Consider the following 21996-nt stretch of genomic DNA (forward strand, 5'->3'; position numbering starts at 1 on the left):
TCATAAAAATTTATTTTCAAATCGAATGAAATATGTATGATTTTTATTATTGAAATGTTAAATGAGGCAACAAAAGCTCAAAATTAATGTAAAAAAATTTTTTATCGAACTTCCTATCAACACAAAATAAAATTACCAATCATGAAATACTACGCACGATAACGTTAGAAAATCTACATTAACTAACATTTCACTTATCATTAAACAAACTTATTGTCATTTAGCGTCGACACTCCTGGTGTCCTACGTTAGTGTTGGCTGCGGTTTGTACTACGTTCAATTTAAACTGCCAAAGAGTTATTTCCCAACAATCTAACATTTTTTCTTAACTAGATTCAATATTATTAAAATGTATTTGATTAATAAAATAAGGTAATAAAATATTATTTTTCCAAATAGTTTAAATAAATTTCGATTTTTGCCCCAATTTTCTAGATCGATTTTTTATATATATAAATACGAATTTCGACTACACCAGTGTGAATTAGGACTGCAACAAATGTTGTCCATCACCTAATCAGAGTAACATACACCATAAGAGTAATTACGATTAACTAATTCATACTGATGATAACTGCTTGACCGTTACTTGATACTCAAAATACGTATTTATATAATACAAGAAATTGATCTGAGAAATTGGGGCAAAAATCGAAATTTATTTCGAAATATCTCTCATGAGGTCTCATTTATTATCTTTGATAATATTTATACCAAATTTTTGATAAATGCGGTGGTAAATATTTTGCTTCCAATAAAAATTGTTCATCCTGATATTAAAATAAATCCTACTGATATAAAAATATTTTTCTATGTATTATATATTGCAGAATTATTACTGGAATAATCTGGTATAGCGCTTGAAAATTCTCTGTGTAATAATTGCTCCAGTTTGACGACAAGAGAGTTTCTTGATACATTTTTAATAGAAAAATTTTATAAATGAAAATTGATGAACTTTTTCTCGTAGCAAAAAGTAAAATTTTATGTATTTGCACAGTTTTCTTATAAAATATAGTATGTTTAGTATATTCAACGAATTTAAAATTCAAGAGAGATATTAAATATACACTTAAAGTTTTAGATTCTTCAATATATATACGTTCAAAGTCAAATCGGGATTATAGTTCTTTCTAAAATAGTGATCTTCGACCAAAAATATTTCGAAAATTATTAACTAAAATACTTTCAGTCCATTGACACTTTTGATCAGCGAATTAAGAACTACTTTCTACCAAATTTTCAATAAAGTTAACCACCGGAAGCCCCTTTTCCCGTAAGGATTCTGCATTCACCAAATTTATAACATTAAGAAAATAAAATTATCGTTTTTCTTTTAATGTGTATCAATTTTTATAAAAATTACTTTTTATAAAATGACTATACTTTTTACCCCGATGATAGCGAGGATTTTGCGTTTGATCAGTATGTATGTATGCATGTTCATCTGTTCCCTCATGACTTCTAAATGACTCATCATAATTTGACAAATAAGATATCGTTGGAAGCGTCTTGATCGTCCGCTATTTACATTTAAATTACGATGACTGGTTAATTTGGATAACAGATAACGTTTTTTATAAAAAGAATTTACATAATTTAATTTAAAATTGAAGTAGTCAAAATATTTCCATCGTTAACAATTCATTCCTACCTTCAGTTCGATTTTGCCTCAACGTATCCACTCCTTAAATTCACTCTTACATAAGTCGAGAGTGATTTTTTGAACCGTTTACGATTTTATCTGTTCAAAATGATGTACATTTAAAAACGACCATTAACATTCCAATCGAACTTTCTCATTTTGTGGCATCCTGTACATGTCACAAATAAATAGCCGAATGTTAATACCTTATTATAAAAAAGTTTTGCACATGTAGCCAACTTAGAGTATATTGTTTTACTTTATCGCAAAATTATATCCCCAAAATAGTTTAAATAGAATAAACGCTCTACAAAGTATGAAACAAAAAAGTATTACTATCTGAAATTGTTATGATAAGTTAAGTCGTCATTACAGTGGTGGAACCTATACGGTCAAAAGGTTTTTCAAAGTACCCTGACTGTAATGACGATTTTGATTATCAAATTTATTTCATGTGATAATATTTTCTTGTTTCCTACTTTTTACAGCGTGATTTTTCAATCATCGGGGCTTTTGTTTGTAAAGTTTTGAATTTTATTAAATAAAGCAAATTTCAATAAAGCAATATTAGAAAAAGATGATTTGGAATGCTTGTCAGTATAAACAATCAACTATGTATATAGAATATTTATTCTATATATATTGTATATTATATAAGTTATCAAACTACACTTACACAGTAATTTAATCGCCATCTATTACCAAAGGTATTGTGCTGTTGTATGGTATAGAAAAATAAGTTTTTTAATTTATAAACAAACTTTTTGAAATCATCGTCTTCTCAAAACTTTTACAGGCACTGTTAGATAGTAATAGAATAGTATGGTTTACTTATAGTATAGAAATATTCTTGACCTCAAAATAAATCAATCAAGTGTGAATGAGATTTGAACAGTATGAACTTTAATATCCTAGTTTTTACGAAAAATATTTGTTATTGGAATTGAAATCTTAGTGATTAATGAATTATTATTAGTTCAGGAATTAAACTAATCACTAAAAAATATAAATCATAACCTTTGTACATACTTTTGATCATAAGGCCAGTGACCATTTAAGAAACTCTTATATTTTGCAATTGTCCAAATCGAGTCATCAAGCATAATAATTAATTTAGATTTGAAAATACAGGGTTAACCTCTAAATTGGTGTTAGACCTTACTTATTATTATTGCGCAAAACTAAAAAAAAAAACTCGTATACATTGAATCAGAATAGTAAACGCTAGTCCAAACACGAACAAAATTTTGATTTTATTAAACTTTGCACTATAAAATTTCTGAAATAAAAATTTATAAGCCTAATTTTTTGTGAATTATATCAACTTAGTTAAGTTCTATTATCCCCCTAAATCATCAAAATTAATTATTTTAATATCAGTAAAAGTTTATTTTCTTTTTCACTTAAAACGCAATAAGTTGACATTATTTTCTTTTGTTTGTTTAGGTAGTGTTCCTATATTTAAATTCAACAAGTAATGAATTTGGTAAAGTGGCTGCAACAATATTAGAAACTTTAAAATCAACACAAATCAATGTTGCAAGTGTACAAACATGGAGTGAAGAATATCACCATACATATTCTGTAAATCCATTCTATGAAATATTAAAATCAACGCATACAGATACAAGAAGTAAGTAGTTTCAGTATTTTATTTTTAAGAATAGTTTAAGTTATAATCCGCTGGACATAAATTTTTTATTCAAGAACACTTTGATAAACATTTTTGTTTTATTCTAATATTTCAATAAAAACATCCAGGAACCATTTTATCTGAAATACAATACAAAACGCCCAATATCCCGAAAAAAAAATCGAATGCTATAAACTATGACTTCAATGTTTTGATAGTCATATAATAGATGCAGAACCAGGCGCAGTATTGTACAATCAATTCACAACGGCTGGAAAATTTAAAAAACGATCGTTGAAGCCAGGCCCACTGTTCCTTAAATTCTCCGAGACGTGGGTTCATATTTCAGAAGCCCTATAATATGTGCTTATCTCTAAATTTTTGAATACTCACTGAAACTAAACTCAAATAAGAGAGAATTGAATAAAAAAATGCAAAAAGCACTTGATCCAATACAAGGAAAACCTATGTTCTCTGAAGGCCCCTAAGAATTTAACTGGTTAATTATGATATAATAATGGACAACTATGCCAAGTTTCATTAAATTCTGAATGCAAAGTCTATTACCGATAGTACTACCTTAATAAATATCCATCCATCAATTTAAAGCTTGAAAGGCTATGGTTCCTTGAGATATGCAAATTCTAGCGGAGGAAAAGCAGTTAGAGCTTGCTTCGTTACATAACAGCTTACAAAAGGAAATTATTTTGTCTACCGTATACCAAACGATTTGGCAACATTCAACCACAATCTGACACAATTTAATTGAAATTGAATTTTCCAAGTAAAACAAAGAAAAGTCAATTAATTATACAAATACAAGCATATAAATCAATTCTTCATAATTACAAACTAAGTCAATCAAATACAGGAAATACAAACACATTATAAAGTGCGTAAAAAGAATAATGAAAAAAAAAATGGTAAACACTATAATATAAATGATTAATGTGTTTTTCATCACATACAATTTTTTAAGGGATTTTCCCTTCAGATTTTTCATATAAACATATATGTTTTGTGCGTAATGTATTTTTAATGAATATTTATCTGAATTACGTACACGTAATTAATTTTGTAAGTGTTCAACGAATATTACATTCATTTGTATCATTGTATTTGCGATATCAATTTTCAGTTGATTGTGTTTTTTATTATGTTAAAAAAAATTTACTCAAAAATTTAATGAACACGCCTATGAAAATTAACCGCTTTCTAAATTATCGATTAGCTTACTGACATTGTAAAAAAAATTCAATAAACAACCAGATAGGTCGATTCGACACAGTCTGAAAAACCAAAATTTGAAAATAAATTCTATATAGAACTTTTTATACAAGTATAAGGCTAGCATACGCATTTTAGGATTATTTGATAACACAACAACATTGAGCAAAAGCAATTTTGAAAAGTTGATCTATTTAAGTTCAGTGCCTGGCAAATTTTTAATTGAGAGGCCCCACTTTCAAACTGAGGGTGTAGGGATAAATCGAATTGAGGATGTAATATTCACACCTTTATGTATGGAGTCATGTGACTTCTGAAGAACTTGACAGATTGAGGCCAACTCTTGCAATGTTTAGTCATATTAAAACTGTTTTTTTAACCTCTATATCTCATGATCAGAGGCTTTCTTGCAGTTCTCCTAAGCCTCTTTGACCAATATATGAGTGAAACTTCTTTATGGGTGAAAGCATAAAGTTTTATACTGTGTGAGCTCTGATGCCTGAGGAGCAACCCTATAGGGTTATGTAAGTACAATATATAAAAATATATTCTTTATATTTTAATAAATATGGTATTATTTCTTGATTAGGAATAAAGATACTAAGATAATTTAGAGTGAAATTTAAAGATTGAAGATACTTCTAAGAAAGTTTTAAGTTTAACATGTCTGTGTATCTGTGTTTCTGCCTGTAGCATTGTAGTTCCTAAACGAATGAATCGATTTTGATTTTGATTTCTTTGTTTGATAGTTAATTTCATCGAGAGTGTTATTAGTTTCCAGTTCGAGTTCTGTACGCGATAACAAATAGAAAAGGAGTGATGATCTTAAAACGGCTGTGCAAATTTTCTTGAAACATACCTAAAATCACTCTTGATCAAACTATCTTTCAAACAATCCAAAAATCGAAATCGGTTTATCCGTTCTAGGAGCCACAATGTCATAAACGAATCGATCAGATCTGATTTTACATCGAGATTGCTTTATATTTTAAATTTAATATTATATACTTTAGAAAAAATAACTGATGATGTTACGTAGTTTCAAACGAAGCATTTTTTTTTTAATGAAAAATGTCAGAATTCTTACGGATTTGAATTCAGCAACTCAAAGGGTATAAGAAAGATTAATTCAAATTGCTAAACAAAAACCCCACAACTTTTAACGATTAGTAGCATTGATCAAGCATACACAAATGACTATTTATGTGCCAATTCAAATTCTCGATACCTATTGTAATCAACACATCATAAATATCAAATTTAATCGAATGTGGGAGTTGATTTAATCAGTTTCTGACTGTTCAATTTTAATTTTAATTTGATAAAATGTATTCCATCGTTTTAATACGTACAAATATAATTCTTAAGTCATATCAATTTACCCACGATATTTTATTTACAAAGAGAAAACTCTTATTGGTCGTGGTTGTGTGGTATATCTGTAAATGACAAGATCAGTAATTTATATGTCAACCTTAATGACATTTCTATTTCAGTCCTTATTATTTGATATTATTTATTTTATATCTTTTACTTGCGTATACAACTTTAATTATCTCGATATGTTGTTATTACTTTCGATGAATGTAACAGATGCGTATATCAGAAAACTTTTGTACAACTTAATTAATATTCTAATAGCGGGTATTCAAATTATTGAGTAAAGAACAAATCGTTAGTTCCGCAAATGTTTATTTTCTCATAACTTTCGAACTATAGTGAAACTTTGTTAATAGCTATGTGGAAAAGGTTTGTGATAAACACAGGGTTATTACATTTTAAAAATTGGCAGTACATAGACGGTGTGGTACTGAAGTCGTGTCGCGAGCGATGTAGTCCACACGACTAACTTCCCAGAGGGAGGAAAAACTAAAAAAAGATCTTGTTAGCTTTCATAAATTATTCTTCGAACATGTACTGCAGCTTATGCTGGAACGATCATTATCTCCATAGATAAATGATGTGTTCTATCCGCTTTTCAGATTCTGTTTATTCAGTTTTTTCCTGTTTTCTCTCAAATACGCAATTACGCGTCGAATAAGTCCAGTTACGTGTTAATGTCATAACTGGTTCGAGAGATTATAGAGGGGAAAGAATCCGAACGAACACATACGCACATACGTACACACGCACACACAGACATCTCATTGAAAAGGTTTGATTAGGATATTGCGGCCTTGAAACCGTGGAAATATGTAAAACTGTAGATTTTCAAAATCGGCCCTATTGCATTAACTTCCACCGGGAAGTTAAAAATCGCAGAACCATATCACATAATATGGCTGTTTAAAAAATATTAGTTTTAAGATTTTGTGATCCTTTATCTGAAATTTATTTTTCAAATGAAAAAGTATTGATTTTTATTTGAACCACGTTGACATTTTTTAGCTAACTTGCATTCTTATAAAATATTCTTATTTCAATACAAATACTGCTGTCTTGTAAACAGCAATATCTTTTTAAGGAGCTACAAAATGATTTGAAGTACATTGGACTAGGTACTACATCCCACCCTATTTTATAATAATTCCAACATAATTTTCATAAAGTAAAATTGAATAAAATATTTCCATTATGTATAAAATGCTATTTAATACAAATATTTTGTAAGGACCCCTTTTTAACAAATATGTGAATGTAATATTATACACACATAATATTATGTATGCATAATAATATATCATTTATTCCTTATTATTTTAACGTTGGAATTTTTGATGTATAATGGATTTTGTAGAATTATATGTAAAATATGTATGGAGTGTAATATTGCATACACGATACTAATTTTCTGATAGAAAAAGCCAATGTTTTCTCCTTAATTATATTATAAAATTTAAGAATAACATTTTATTATTTCTACAATATTTTAACATCAGTACCTGGTAACCGAGCTTTACTCGGTATTTTTTGAGTTAAAAAGGCAAAATTTTATCACTAATATAAGAACCATTTAAAATGTCTTTACACAAACACCAATTTGAATGTTTCGGTAATGTACTTTATTTAGTCGCCGATAGATGCCAGGAGAAGTCATATTAATAATCAATGTTTCAGTTTTTTCTGAAAACACAGATAAAACGACATTTTCTAAAACTAAAACTTATCTAGATTGATTTTTCACCCCAAAAACTCCTTTCATACTAATTTTCATGAAAATCGTTGAAGATGTTTACGAGATTTCTGATGCGAGATTGCTGGCATGTCTATAACACCTGAAGTTGTACTTTCAACAATTTTATTGAATAATTAGGATCGTTCGCCGGTAATATCAAGAAAAATAATGGATTCGAATTAGTATTATATGTGTGGTTCGTCGAAATCTAGTGACTGCGCATATCCCAACAAAAAATAATTCATAGGTGTTACATCACACAAATGGAACAATTTTTCTTATTTTTAAAGAGTTATTGTGTGAATCATTCTTCAGCTGGTAAATTGACTTCCACAACTTGACGCTTTACGTTTCAATCAAGCCAGACAGGGTTCCTTTAGACTCAATGATGAACCTGTAGAATCTTGTCCCTACGAATGATAATGAATCGTGGATAGAAAATAGTAACAACCAATACCATCTTTTGAGTCCACTTTCTGAGGGCAATTAGTTATTAGTGAAACCAAAGTAATATATGTGAGATGGAAATAAGAATCGCCAGGTCGTCACAAAGCCAATATAGGGTGAAAAACAAATATGTCTTAACCTTTTTTTCTTTATCCGAAAGCCATTGGTCTGGCCAATTGTGGTCGTATATATCATGGTTGGTTATGATAGTCGTAGGATACCATAAACACAGTAGGAATAAAGTAAACTATTATTATAAATGTTCTCAAGGTTCAATATACTGTACATTGTACACACATGAAAATATTTACATGTAGATACCATTATGTTTTATCTACAACATTTATCAAAAGTATCGGAGATTTTATATCCTACTGCGTTTTCAACGTTGTTTTTATTATTATTTATTAATTACTTAAAAATGCGACCTTTTTAAAAACTTATAAGTAACTCTTCAACAAATTGTCTTATCAAAAATAACTAACTGAAAAGTCTTGAAAAAGGAGTTTTAATTTCATAGTTCTAATGCTACTTTGAGCTACTTTGTGGAGCATTGTTATAAAAGCTACTAATTATTTTGGAAAACTAGAGGGTCTTTCATGGGAATACATACTTGGTTTATCAAAATTGGATAAAAATTGGATGTGATAGAGCAAAATTAAATTTTTTGGATTCTGATGACGTCATTAAGTTAAAAATTTAATTTTTTTGATAACACAGGTAAATTTGATCTGATATTATTGGAATTTTTTTTGAACCCCACTAATTTTGGGTCAGTCTTTTCAGTTGTGATGCCTATTTTTCGCTATCTATCACTTATGTGCTTAATTCCGGGACCAGGACTCCACTTTCTTGAAACCTATAAGAGATAGGTTAATTTTGATCTCAGATTTGAAAAGTATGACCCAAATTCAGTAGAATTACATACTTGGTTTATCAAAATTGGATAAAATTTGGATGTGATAGAGCAAAATTAAATTTTTTGGATTCTGATGACGTCATTAAGTTAAAAATTTAATTTTTTTGATAACACAGGTAAATTTGATCTGATCTTATTGGAATTTTTTTTGAAACCCACTAATTTTGGGTCAGTCTTTTCAGTTGTGATGCCTATTTTTCGCTATCTATCACTTATGTGCTTAATTCCGGGACCAGGACTCCACTTTCTTGAAACCTATAAGAGATAGGTTAATTTTGATCTCAGATTTGAAAAGTATGACCCAAATTTAGTAGAATTACATACTTGGTTTATCAAAATTGGATAAAATTTGGATGTGATAGAGCAAAATTAAATTTTTTTTGATTCTCATGACGTCATTAAGTAAAAAATTTAATTTTTTTGATAACACAGGTAAATTTGATCTGATATTATTGGAATTTTTTTGAAACCCACTAATTTTGGGTCAGTCTTTTCAGTTGTGATGCCTATTTTTCGCTATCTATCACTTATGTGCTTAATTCCGGGACCAGGACTCCACCTTCTTGAAACCTATAAGAGATAGGTTAATTTTGATCTCAGATTTGAAAAGTATGACCCAAATTCAGTAGAATTACATACTTGGTTTATCAAAATTGGATAAAATTTGGATGTGATAGAGCAAAATTAAATTTTTTGGATTCTGATGACGTCATTAAGTTAAAAATTTAATTTTTTTGATAACACAGGTAAATTTGATCTGATCTTATTGGAATTTTTTTTGAAACCCACTAATTTTGGGTCAATCTTTTCAGTTGAGATGCCTATTTTTCGCTATCTATCACTTATGTGCTTAATTCCGGGACCAGGACTCCACATTCTTGAAACCTATAAGAGATAGGTTAATTTTGATCTCAAATTTGAAAAGTATGACCCAAATTTAGTAGGATTACATACTTGGTTTATCAAAATTGGATAAAATTTGGATGTGATAGAGCAAAATTAAATTTTTTGGATTTTGATGACGTCATTAAGTTAAAAATTTAATTTTTTTGATAACACAAGTAAATTTGATCTGATCTTATTGGAATTATTTTTGAAACCCACTAATTTTGGGTCAGTCTTTTCAGTTGTGATGCCTATTTTTCGCTATCTATCACTTATGTGCTTAATTCCTGGACCAGGACTCCACATTCTTGAAACCTATAAGAGATAGGTTAATTTTGATCTCATATTTGAAAAGTATGACCCAAATTTAGTAGGATTACATTCTTGGTTTATCAAAATTGGATAAAATTTGGATGTGATAGAGCAAAATTAAATTTTTTGTATTCTCATGACTACATTAAGTTAAAAATTTAATTTTTTTGGTAACACAAGTAAATTTGATCTGATCTTATTGGAATTTTTTATATATATTTTTAACAAACACTGTAGTTGCATTACCTTTAGGAAAGTGCATTGTTGAAGTAGGTGGTTTAATTTATACAAATTCAATTATGGGCATGGCATGGTATCTTCTGTGACGATAATTATTATAAACATTGTTTTTAGTTAATGAATCATAGCGACAACGTAACGTCCTATTAAAGGAATAAAAAATTGATTACAAAATAGAAGTTTATTTTTATAATGACACAATTTTAATCTTGTAACATTATGGTGGCGTTATGAAAAGATCTTAAACAATTAACTATAAAGCTATTGGTCAATAAAAAATGTTGGATTGTTTTTATTATAACCCCAAGTCATCAAAATATCGTTATATTCCCCATAGTAAATTATTAATGATTAGAAGTTTTGTTGAATATTTTCACCCCAATCTTTCAATGTATAGACACTTTTTATTTCGATAATGTGTATAAAAGTAATATAATAAAGCTATTAACGTATTAAATTTTCGGCTTAGAGGTTTAATTTTGTTATACTTTCATGAATGTAGACGTAAAATAAAATTACAATTTTTCTATATTTGCCTTGGTTTTCGAAATATCGAAAACTAACTAATTAAACACAATTTTCAAATTTCGATATTTTGAAAATTACTGTAGATATAGAAAATTTGCTCGTACATCCTTAATTAGCTGGGCACATTTGGTTTTTTTTTCAATAATGTATTAAGTAAGTGTTAATGTGTTAAGTATGTTTATGTTTGGTAATAATTAATTTTCCTTTTTCCTTACAGTTTATGTTATTTTGGGTCATTACTACGAACATTTGGGATTAATGGTTGCAATGCAAGATATGAAACTATTAGACAATGGTAAGTACTAATATGCTTTTCATGGCAATTATATGAAAAAACAAAATTCTAAATCAAATTTTAAATCATTTCAGGTGATTATTTTGTGGTTGGAGTAGACATTGAACAATATGATGCAGAACATCCAGGAAAATATTTTCGTGGATTACTTAAAGAAGGGATAGATCCATATGTTGAGAAATCTTTTCAATCATATATCAGTGTTAAACCATCATCGACTGATATGCGACACTATACAGAATTTTCGAGATTAGTAAATTATTATTTGGAAAAACCGCCATTTAATTTTTCCCAATTTAATTTCTATGGTCTGAAACTGGAAGTGAGTTTAAAATTTAAGATTTTCTTTAATTTTTGCAATGTTTATACAAATTACGCTTTTCACATATGCTGACGCTACATATTTAATATAAAATAAAAAGAGTAGCTCATTTAAAATACGAAAATCGGGTAAAATATTAATTTTGTTGCTACTTTAATATGTAATAACATTGAAACAAACTTATTCGATTTTCAATCGTCAAATACATTTTTGGATTTTCAATCGTCTTTTTTAAATTTTTCGATTTACTTTAAAATAAACAAAGTTTTGATTTTATGGATTGATTGACTATGATCTAGGCCAAACATTCATTACAATTATTTCGATTTCTTCAAAGGACAACTTCAACAACTTGATTTCAACTAAGATTTGTTAATATTACCGTTTCTATCAAAAATTTTCGTTTCAAGTGGGGGCCTACACAAAAACGCATATGAGTATTTGAAAAGTAAATCCGGCACTGGATCCACCTTTCCAATTTTTTCTATTAGTAACTAAAGCTTCGTTCAATTCATAAAATAAATTTTAATATTAATAGAGCTACGATCAAATACAAAAGTTATACCAAACATCAACGAAAATAGGCCAGTACTGACCAGTTTATCACATCGCAAAGATCGTGAAATGTTATATGTCCATTTGATATTTACCTATTTTAATTGTTATTTTGTGTTAGCCTTCGTGTCTAGCTGCAGCATTGGATATAATTTAATTGTACATTGTTTTCGTAATTGTTATACCGTGTATATGAAATATATCGAGGTATCCTAAGTTTAGTCCCAAGTTTGTAACGTTTAAAAATATTGATGCCACGAACAAAATTTTGGTTTAGGTTTTCATAAAATCATCTAATTAGTCTATTTCCGGTTGTCTGCCTGTCTGTCTATCTGTCGCCTGTCTGTCGTCTGTCCGTCTGTCGACGATAACTCAAAAACAAAAAAAGATATCAAGTTGAAATTTACAGCGTGCTCAGGACGTAAAAAGTGAGGTCGAGTTCGTGAATGAACAACATAGGTCAATTGGGTCTTGTAAACCATCATCATTTTGTAAACAGTCAGAGATAGAACAAAAGTTTAAATGTAAAAAATGTTTCTTATGTATAAATAAACAACTTTTGTTTGAAACATTTTTTTGTAGACATTAATGTTTACCTACAAGGGCGCAAATTAGATGCAAATTTTATAGTATGTATTATATAGGAATATCAGTTATAAAAAGTGGATATCTTTCTTTACGTAAGTGTCATCAAAAAACAAACGATTGCGTCATCAACTATACGTGATATTTCAATAATTAACTCAGTCAATTATATGTTTTCACTTGTTTATTTCTAAGTTATTTTATTATTCCCACGTCTCATTGTTAGCGAGTTTTCTTTATGCAGCGTAAGCGAATTAAAGCAACTTTTCACTCAGCTACAAACATTTTGTTATACAATTAATTTACATTTACATAAATTCAATTAACAAACACATTCTATATTGTATTTAATATCTATTCTACCTATTTAAACATACGTACAACAACACTATTGTTCACTATATTGTTCTAATTTTATTTGACATTTGTGTTGTTTTGATTGTATTACAGATTCAACCAGAAGCTGCATACCTGTACGATGCTGTGCATATTTATGCACATGCAGTTGTCAATATACTAAATGGCGGTGGTAATCCATATAATGGTACAGCAATATTAAATGCAATTAAAGGATGTCGTTACAAAAGTGCAATGGGGTAAGTTAAATAAACGTTTCATAGTCATCATAACGAGTCCGTGATAATAAACTAGGGTATCTTTTCTGTTCTGTCTCTGAGGGTACTTCATGGTATACCAAATAGTAATTTTTCGAATCGCGAACGATTTTGTTGTCTCTGCCAAGCTTACTCAATGAACTGTATGGTAAAACCTGACTTAGAAAAATGGAAGGTATAAAGTTTGTAAGTAGCGCAAGGGTTGAAATCCGAACCCAATTTTGTAAGCAAACAAGATAAGTTTGGCACAATAATTAAGTTAAATGAATAACCACAAAATGGAAAATGAATGTTTGATAACGTTATCCATACAGTTCACTTTTGCTTTTTTAACTCCTAAACCAAAAAAGGGGTGTTAAAAGTTTGACTGCTATGTGTGTCTGTCTGTGGCATCCTAGCGTCTAAACGGATGAACCGATTTGGATTTTTTTGTTTCGTTGGAAAGGTAATTGAATGGGGAGTGTTCTTAGATACGTCTCAAGTGCGAGTTTAGGGTTTGCGACCTTTAATTGAATTTTTTTATTTGCAAATTGAAATAGAATTAAAAATATTTAATGGGAGTATTACAGGTGGGATGGCCACAGGTTCCGTGCCCGAATAATTTATCGGGGAGTTTTAAAATTTTGTAAATTTCACTTGTAAATACTGTATTATTATAGGTAGTATTTTGCTTTTGAAACTTCTGTTGAAACTATGAGTATACGATAATTGTCTCTCGCAAAAATGAAAAAAAAAAAAGAGTTTTTGTTTGATCTTTTGAAGTTAACTTTCAGAGGGCTTTCCATGATATTTTCAAGGTCACACAAATGTGCTCACTAAATCATCATAGCCCAGAAACTTATGTTTGAAATAATTTGCAAAAAAAAAAATGATTGCCTAGAAAATTTTGTTATCATCTTGTTATTCTAATAGGGAATATTCATGAAATTTAAATTTGGTTCAAATATTTTTCTTCCGTAACTTTAATGACTGGACATTTCAACTAAGCCAAAAATGTATGTATCGATTTAATAGTATGTGTTTTTTAACCGAAAATAATCTGCTGATCACTCGTTGGTCACATTTAAGAATTGAACTGTTTTAAGTGATTCCTTTGCATAAACTTTTTATGATCATCTTGCATCATATGAAAACCGTTATGAAAGTCTTCAGACTCTCATAAAAATTTTAATTTTATTTTCATGTTTTAAATTTAAACAGTATATGTATGGTTTACCAATACCTATATTAAATGAACATAAATTATTCAACCATCTTACATATAGTTGGTATCCTACATTATCTACTTGTAAGTTAGTAATTAATTAAAGAGCATATTAAAGGAAAGTTTAACCTTTAATCCTGTCAAGAATATTAATTACAGGAAATTGATCGATATTTTTAATAATTAATAGTAAAATGATTAATTTAAAATAAATGTTTTAAAGCAGTGGCTAATGTTTAGTACCTATCTACCTACTTATTCAATCTTTTAGCTAGAATATCAGATTTCACGAAAATAATAAAGAGGAAATAAGATTACTTATTAAACATAGAAACGCTTCCATTTTTTCTTGAAAGATAATCGAAAAATCGTCTCTAGAAAAGTCTAACTTTACCATTCAAAAATTCAATAAAAATTCATTGTATAATAAAAACGCTATATAAGTATACAAAATGTGCGTTTGGTATCAAAAATAATTACATCAAGCCATGTGTTTCACCATTAAGCTTGTAAAAGCTTCTAAACAACTCAAATTTTATAGAATTTTGAATTACTCGGTTTTCATTCCCCATAAATTTTAAATAAAATAATATTTCAACCACAATATAAGCTAACGTATTCAGAAAGAGGATGAATTTTAAAATTAAAATTACATGTTTATCTCGGACAACAATGAAATATCCACAATTTATTGTACTAATACTTATATGTTCTCATTTGTTTGCAGTTTCATGGTATATATGGATATGAATGGTGATGCTGAAGGGAATTACACTTTACTAGCACGACTTCCATTTAATCATAGTTCAGATGTTGTAAATACAACATTCGAAAATTCTACTAACAGATATGGACTATTTCCTGTTGGTATTTTCAGTTTAAAATCGAATGATACACAGCTTCCGGTAAGTGAAATATTATTTGTTAATGGTAAAGTGTTAAAATCATTTTTCGATACATAAATTTTTGTATTGAAAGCTGTTTTTGTTTTATTGTCAACGGAAAAAGTGGAAAAGTCAAACCTGCAGGTCATGATTATAAAAAATTATCAGACAGTATCTTGATATAATTTTCAATTTTATGTGATCTTTGTCATCATAACTTGGTCAATCATATCACCAGTTGTAACAAATTCACCAACTAAATATTGTAATAAAGATAATTCGTAATATATCAAAAATATGTTTATAATCAATATTACTTATGCGGTATAACTTTTGTTTGAACCATTAAGGAACAAATGCAGGCTATTAATTTTTTCACATTACATTTCTCTGCAAAAGAAAGTCTTAGTTTTTAGTTTTTAACTCGCATAAAAGAATAATTGTCGTACTTCTGTTGCAATTTCAATACTAAACTTTTATTGGAAGCCTAGGCTTACCGCCAAACTTGTTCCCGCTGTTGAAGCAGTCCTCTTGTTGGCAGGAGTGCAAGTCATTGCATTCAATAAAAGTTTGAGGTCTTTTAACCACGAAAGTTCTCAAAAAGTTAAAAAATCTAAAATTAAATAGAGGTAAAATACTGAAAAAAGTATTTTTAACTCCCAGCCTAAACAAATAGGTGTTATCAGTTCGATCTCTATGTGTGTGTGCCTATCTATCTGTGGCATCGTAGTGCTTAAACGGGTGAACCAATTTCGATTTTTTTGGTTTCGTTTGAAAGGTAATTTGATGGAGAGTTTTCTAAGCTATGTTTAAAGTGCAAGTTAGGGTTCCGTACCCGAAGGAAATAAAAAGTTTTAAGGTAAAATATAATTTAATGAAGAGTCTTCTTAGATATGTTTCAAGTGCGAGTTCAGGGTTCCGTACCCAAAATATTTGTCGGGAGTTTTTTAAATTTTGTAAATTTCACTTCTTGCATATTGACGATTTTTTGATTAAAGACCACAAAACTAGAGATTCTCTATTATTCCCGTAATTTTCAAGGATAAACTAGCTAATAATAGGAGTAATAATAGTAGGGGAAATGTACTTACTCGCCGAGTTCAATCAAATCTTGAATTTGACGCACCTAAATCATTTTGATATTCAATTAGCGTTTTACTTTTTTAATAAACATGGCAAAATTATTTTGAGGATCGTGTTATAAATTGCTGATTTATAGTGTAAAAAAATTTATAGGCTTTAATGTTTGACGATTATTTTCAAATACGCACACATGGAAAAATTCTAAGTTTATGGAATCCACTATGAATAAAAATATAATAAAAATAAAATTGTCTAATAAAATTAAGTATTAAAAAATCTTTTATATTTATTTGAAATACACAACGTTTCTTATTTCGTATATCACGAACTTCTATAATTGTTTTTCAGTCAATCATTCAATTTATTATTATATAACTGTGCAACTGAAAATCCCTAATCTTGCTATATAATATAATCGAGTATTTTGAATGAATCTAAAAATACAAGAGCTTAGTAATAGAAGATAGTTCAATGGAGATAAATTATTTATCTCTGCAAAGATTTGGTAAAAAATTAGAAGGGTATAGATTATAGAGCCAGTTATACGTTTATCTATTCGTTGTGTGCGTAGTCATGGTAGGGACAATAAATCGATACCAGCGCTTCCAGTGAAAAATTTTGGCGTTAAAGGAGGCTGTTATGACTAATTTGCAATTCTTTACATGTAAAAAAATAACTAATTAATTAAATTTAATGCATAAAAAATTGTGAAAATAAGAAATCAAATTGCACAAATATTATTTTTCAAATGTAAATTATCATAATTATTTATTTAAATTTGTGAGACAATAATATTAAATTTTCAATTTAAGTCATAAATGCAATCCATACAATTATATATGCATCCATACAATTCTAAAATTAAAGTACTGCATCGTTACCATGGAAACACTTCCAATAAAACTTACACACGGTGCGAATAGGAATTTTTCAGTTTAACTCAGTATTAAAAAAACTTCTAAATTTTCATTTTTTACTTATAGTCTCTTTTACTTATTTCATCCAAATTAAATATTGTAAGAGGCTTTTTATTAAAAGGTAATGATGTTAACCTGAACTTAATGCACCCTCTTGCTCCATTTAGAGTAAGTATAGAAGTGAGCAAAGCCTTAAGAACCATAAAAACAGGAGAAGGAGGACTGAAATGTCAACACTTCCAAAAAGCCAATAACACTGACTCAGCCTACATACCGATCTTAAACTTCTGGCTTCATTTCAAGAAACTATACAGATAGAAGTCATAAAAACGACGTAAAAGCAGTTTTCCCCTAGGAACCTTCCCTAAATTATTTGAATTTGACGTTCGATATAGGTCATGGGTCTATATTTTTGGATAGAACCAAAAATGTATTTGTTTTATGATAGAACTCTTAACATTTATAATTATATTATTATAAATATTCTTACAAGGTAGCAATTTATAAGAAGGAAGCTTTTTGAAAGGTAGACGATTTTAATAAAATCATTCGAGATGAGAAAAACAATTAATTCAAAGTCAATATTTATTGTACCTACCTTGAAATAAACTTTATTATTTTTAATTTCAATTTATATGAAACAGATAATATTTATTTTTCGTTTATGAGATATAAAGTTTTTGTATTTAACGATGCTGTTTGCTACAACGACGCATACTACATATAATAAAGAACAAACGTAGCAGACGTAGCATGCGAGATTACTGTACCTTGGATCATAAAAAATATATCAATGGAAATATTTCCTCCTTGAGCACCACTATTCCTACATACTAGTTACAAACTTTGTTTCACAATCCATAAAAAATATTTTTATTTTTATACCATGCATATATGTAATATGTAAAGTATACTAAGTTTAGTTCCAAGTTTGTAACGCTTAAAAATATTGATGCTACGCACAAAATTTTGGTATAGGTGTTCATAAAATCACCTAATTAGTCCATTTCCGGTTGTCCGTACGTCCGTTCGTCCGTCTATCAACTCGATAACTCAATAACGAAAAAAGATATCAAGTTTAAATTTTTACTGCGTACTCAAGACGGAAAAAGTGAGATCGAGTTCGTAAATGAGCAACATAGGTCAATTGGGTCTTGGGTCCGTAGGAACCATCTTGTAAACCGTCAGTGATAGAACAAAATTTTAAATATAAAAAATATTCCTTATTAAAAATAACCAACTTTTGTTTGAAACATTTTTTCGTAAACATCACTGTTTATCCACGAGGGCGAAAATTAGGCATAAATTGTATAGTATGTATTATATGGGAAAATCAGTTATGTATGTGTGACATGTATGTATGTATAATGTGATAAAGTAATCCACACTGGGTATGCATGGTATTTCAACAATTAACTCAATTATTTGTTTTCACATTAATATACATTTTTATACTATGTTTATATGAAATATATCAAGGTATAGGTACTAAGTTAAGTACCAAGTTTAAAACGCCCAAAAATATTGATGCTGCGTACAAAATTTTGGTATAGGTGTTTATAATATTTTGCGAAAATTTGGTTTTGTGCTTACGCGTGTCAGAGCTTTCGTTTTCTAACTGTTTTCAATTATACAAATACGCACACTCACGTTTTAACACAGAAAAAAGGCTTTTTTTTATTTGTGATTATAATGCCAAAGTAGTAAGTCTTTTCGTCTTCATTTATTTGGTGTTTTATTAATAGAGATGTCGTCCTAGAAAATGGAAAGTAATCCAAGTTTATTGACACCAAGGTACAATGTTCAACCTTGTATTATATAGCATAGTGTAGATAGATACCTTTTAACAATAAATATACGCTCGAATAATATGGTATAGAAGTATAAGAACGAAATAAATAATAATGAATCAGATGATGTCTGAACGCTTCCGTAATTTCTTATTGTTATTAGGTTCTTTTACAAATAATAAAACGATTGTTTTATTCGATGAACGTGTCACGATCTTATTTATTTTTATAAATTAATTAAAATAATATTTTCATTACATAGTATTTTTTTCAAACAAACTCTGTCGGAAATTTAATTTTATAATAAAGGGAGTCAAGGGAGATGGATAGAATTATGCCCGCTTTGTACGTTTATTCGTACTCTATAGACTTTTTTCGGGATTTTTCATTGTTCTCGCGGATGTGTATTATATAACACTTCATAAATGAAAATAAACCATCGCCCAAAATGACTCTCAACATAATTTATACTTCATATTTTATTATGAAACGTACATTAGTTTCAAATTATTTGGTACTTTTAAGTCAAAGCTATTATATAAGAAAGTTGATCCTCATAAAAAACTTACAATTTTTGTTGAAAACATTTTATCAAAAAATGTTAGCTTTCGGAGTTTCAGAGCTTAAAGTTTAGTTATAATTAGATCAAATTAATGGACACAGGCGAATATCGCCTATTATCCTTGACAATTTTTGGCAGAAGAATTTTCCGTATTTAGCGTGTTTTCTTTCGATTAAATGCAATAATGACATATTTTTAAGTCGCGTCTCGTCTGAATTCTAACATTTTTTGAGAAAATGTTTTATACAAAAATTGTTATTTTTTTTTTGATGATCAACTTTACAATTTAAAAAATTATTCTTTTTTACCTTAAGATCTTAGGATCTAAATGGGTTTTTAAAGAAACGCGAAGAACTAGGTCAAATCTGATGTCAGAACATGATGTTCCCCATCAAACTTAGCAACTTTTGTTTAAGTTGTTTTTTGATTGGTTAACTACAAAACGAGATATTTAGATATTTAGGTGTATATATTAAAATGGCGTATCCTGTTTATAATACCCAAACAAAAGATTCTACAGTTGAAATATTGCTGAGTAGTATGGCGAATCCCATTCAAAATGTGTATATGTAGTTAACAAGACATTGAAATATTGGATGCATATATGACCACATTGATATTGTGCTAACTTTCTAGACTTTAAAAATAATACTGTAATGGTAAAAATGTTATAATAAATATTTTTGACAAAAAAATAAAGCACTAAAATAAATTAACAAATTGTATAATTGTAAACAATACAATTTTTTTTAATACATTATAATGAACATATATCAGTTTTATTGCCTGGTTTCGCTTGTATATATGCTTAGGATTCAGGTTCAGATTTACGAAAAAAATTTTATAAGAAAAATGGAATTCCTTGCGTAAGCCTTTCATCATCACTATAATTCAATATTCTGCTTAATTCGCAAAAGTTGGTTCAAATTGTTACACACAATTTTTAATAGGGGATTTTTCAAAAATAAATAGTATTTGATCCGGAAATTGTTACCCAAACTTAAATCATTACTAAAATTTCGAAAAATAATCATTTGTCTTCAATTATAAAAGCAGAGGAAAATAAATCTTAAAAGTGATTTTGTATTAAATCAATAGAATTTAATCGATAAATATTATATTTTAACACTTGATAGTCATTTATTTTGTAAAATCGGTAACCTAAAAGAAAATTTTTATATGACAATAAATAAAAAATTTAAACTAAGTTACATTTATAAGAAAGCTTGTCTTCCTACTTTTAATTGGTTTATCTTTCATTCCAGTACGTTTTTGTTCTCAATATAAAAGCTTATTTGTATGCAATGATCGCATAATTTTATTAAAAACTACTTATTTAAAACAATTTATTTTACAAAATATTTATTATTTTTTAAACTCCGAAAATATGCATACATAGAAATTTCGTAAAAAGTATGCAGGTGTTCGGAGAGTAGATTCAAATAAAAAAAAGTTCCCGCTTAAAATTACCTCCCGAAATTTTGGACCTTTTTTGCACTGATCTATTTTATTTGTAATTTTCTTCCATATTATCCGAAAAAGCTATATATAATTAATTTAAAGAATGTTTAATTCTATGACTGTCAAAACTTGAAGTGTTGCATGAGTTTTTGAATGTTTAAAAAGCCATCTTATATACTTAATTGTATTATTTATAAAAACATAACTTTTAGTTTTGCACTGTTTATGGTAGGTAACAAATCCTAGCTATTGAAAGAATATCTTCGGAAATCGCATAAATATTCAAACGACTGGTTTCTTAAATGAGACTTGGTACTCCGAACCTTTATAATCCATATAAAGTTTATTTAGTTGACTTTTCAATACACTAGGGGACCATTTTTGAAATTGACAAAATTACATCTTATAGCAAATTCCTCTATAAAATGTTGTGAATGTTGATTTTATCTTCTTGTTTAATTTTTTTAACATATACAATTTTATATGTCATGTAGGTATATTATGAATTGTTTTATCTTGATGTATTTATGAGGGTTTTTGTCATTGTTTTCGTAATTATTTTAATCAGAAATGAATAAAAATTATTATGAAAAAACAAACAAACAGAAAACCTCAAAATCGTGCCAAAAATGTTGAAGGTTTAAACTTTATTGAGATATATTCATAATATAAATGATATTAGAACAAAGTAAAGTAATTACAAATTATATTAAAGTTACATTGGTAAAGGATCATGGTGAAGGAAATGATACTAGAACAATTTTATAGATATT

The 21996-nt window shown here is 28.3% G+C and overlaps 1 protein-coding gene across 1 annotated transcript in view; it reads left to right on the plus strand.

The window, feature by feature from the left end:
* Positions 1–21996, plus strand: part of LOC123296031 (guanylate cyclase 32E) — a 70985-nt gene that overhangs the window by 16749 nt on the left and 32240 nt on the right. The window contains exons 3-7 of the mRNA XM_044877493.1: positions 3096–3278; positions 11169–11246; positions 11321–11568; positions 13159–13304; positions 15254–15431. Of these exons, the coding sequence (XP_044733428.1) occupies positions 3096–3278; positions 11169–11246; positions 11321–11568; positions 13159–13304; positions 15254–15431 (833 nt within the window). The remainder of the gene's footprint in view (positions 1–3095; positions 3279–11168; positions 11247–11320; positions 11569–13158; positions 13305–15253; positions 15432–21996) is intronic.

Source organism: Chrysoperla carnea, chromosome 3 (genome assembly GCF_905475395.1).
Source record: "Chrysoperla carnea chromosome 3, inChrCarn1.1, whole genome shotgun sequence".
NCBI classification, from domain to species: domain Eukaryota; kingdom Metazoa; phylum Arthropoda; class Insecta; order Neuroptera; family Chrysopidae; genus Chrysoperla; species Chrysoperla carnea.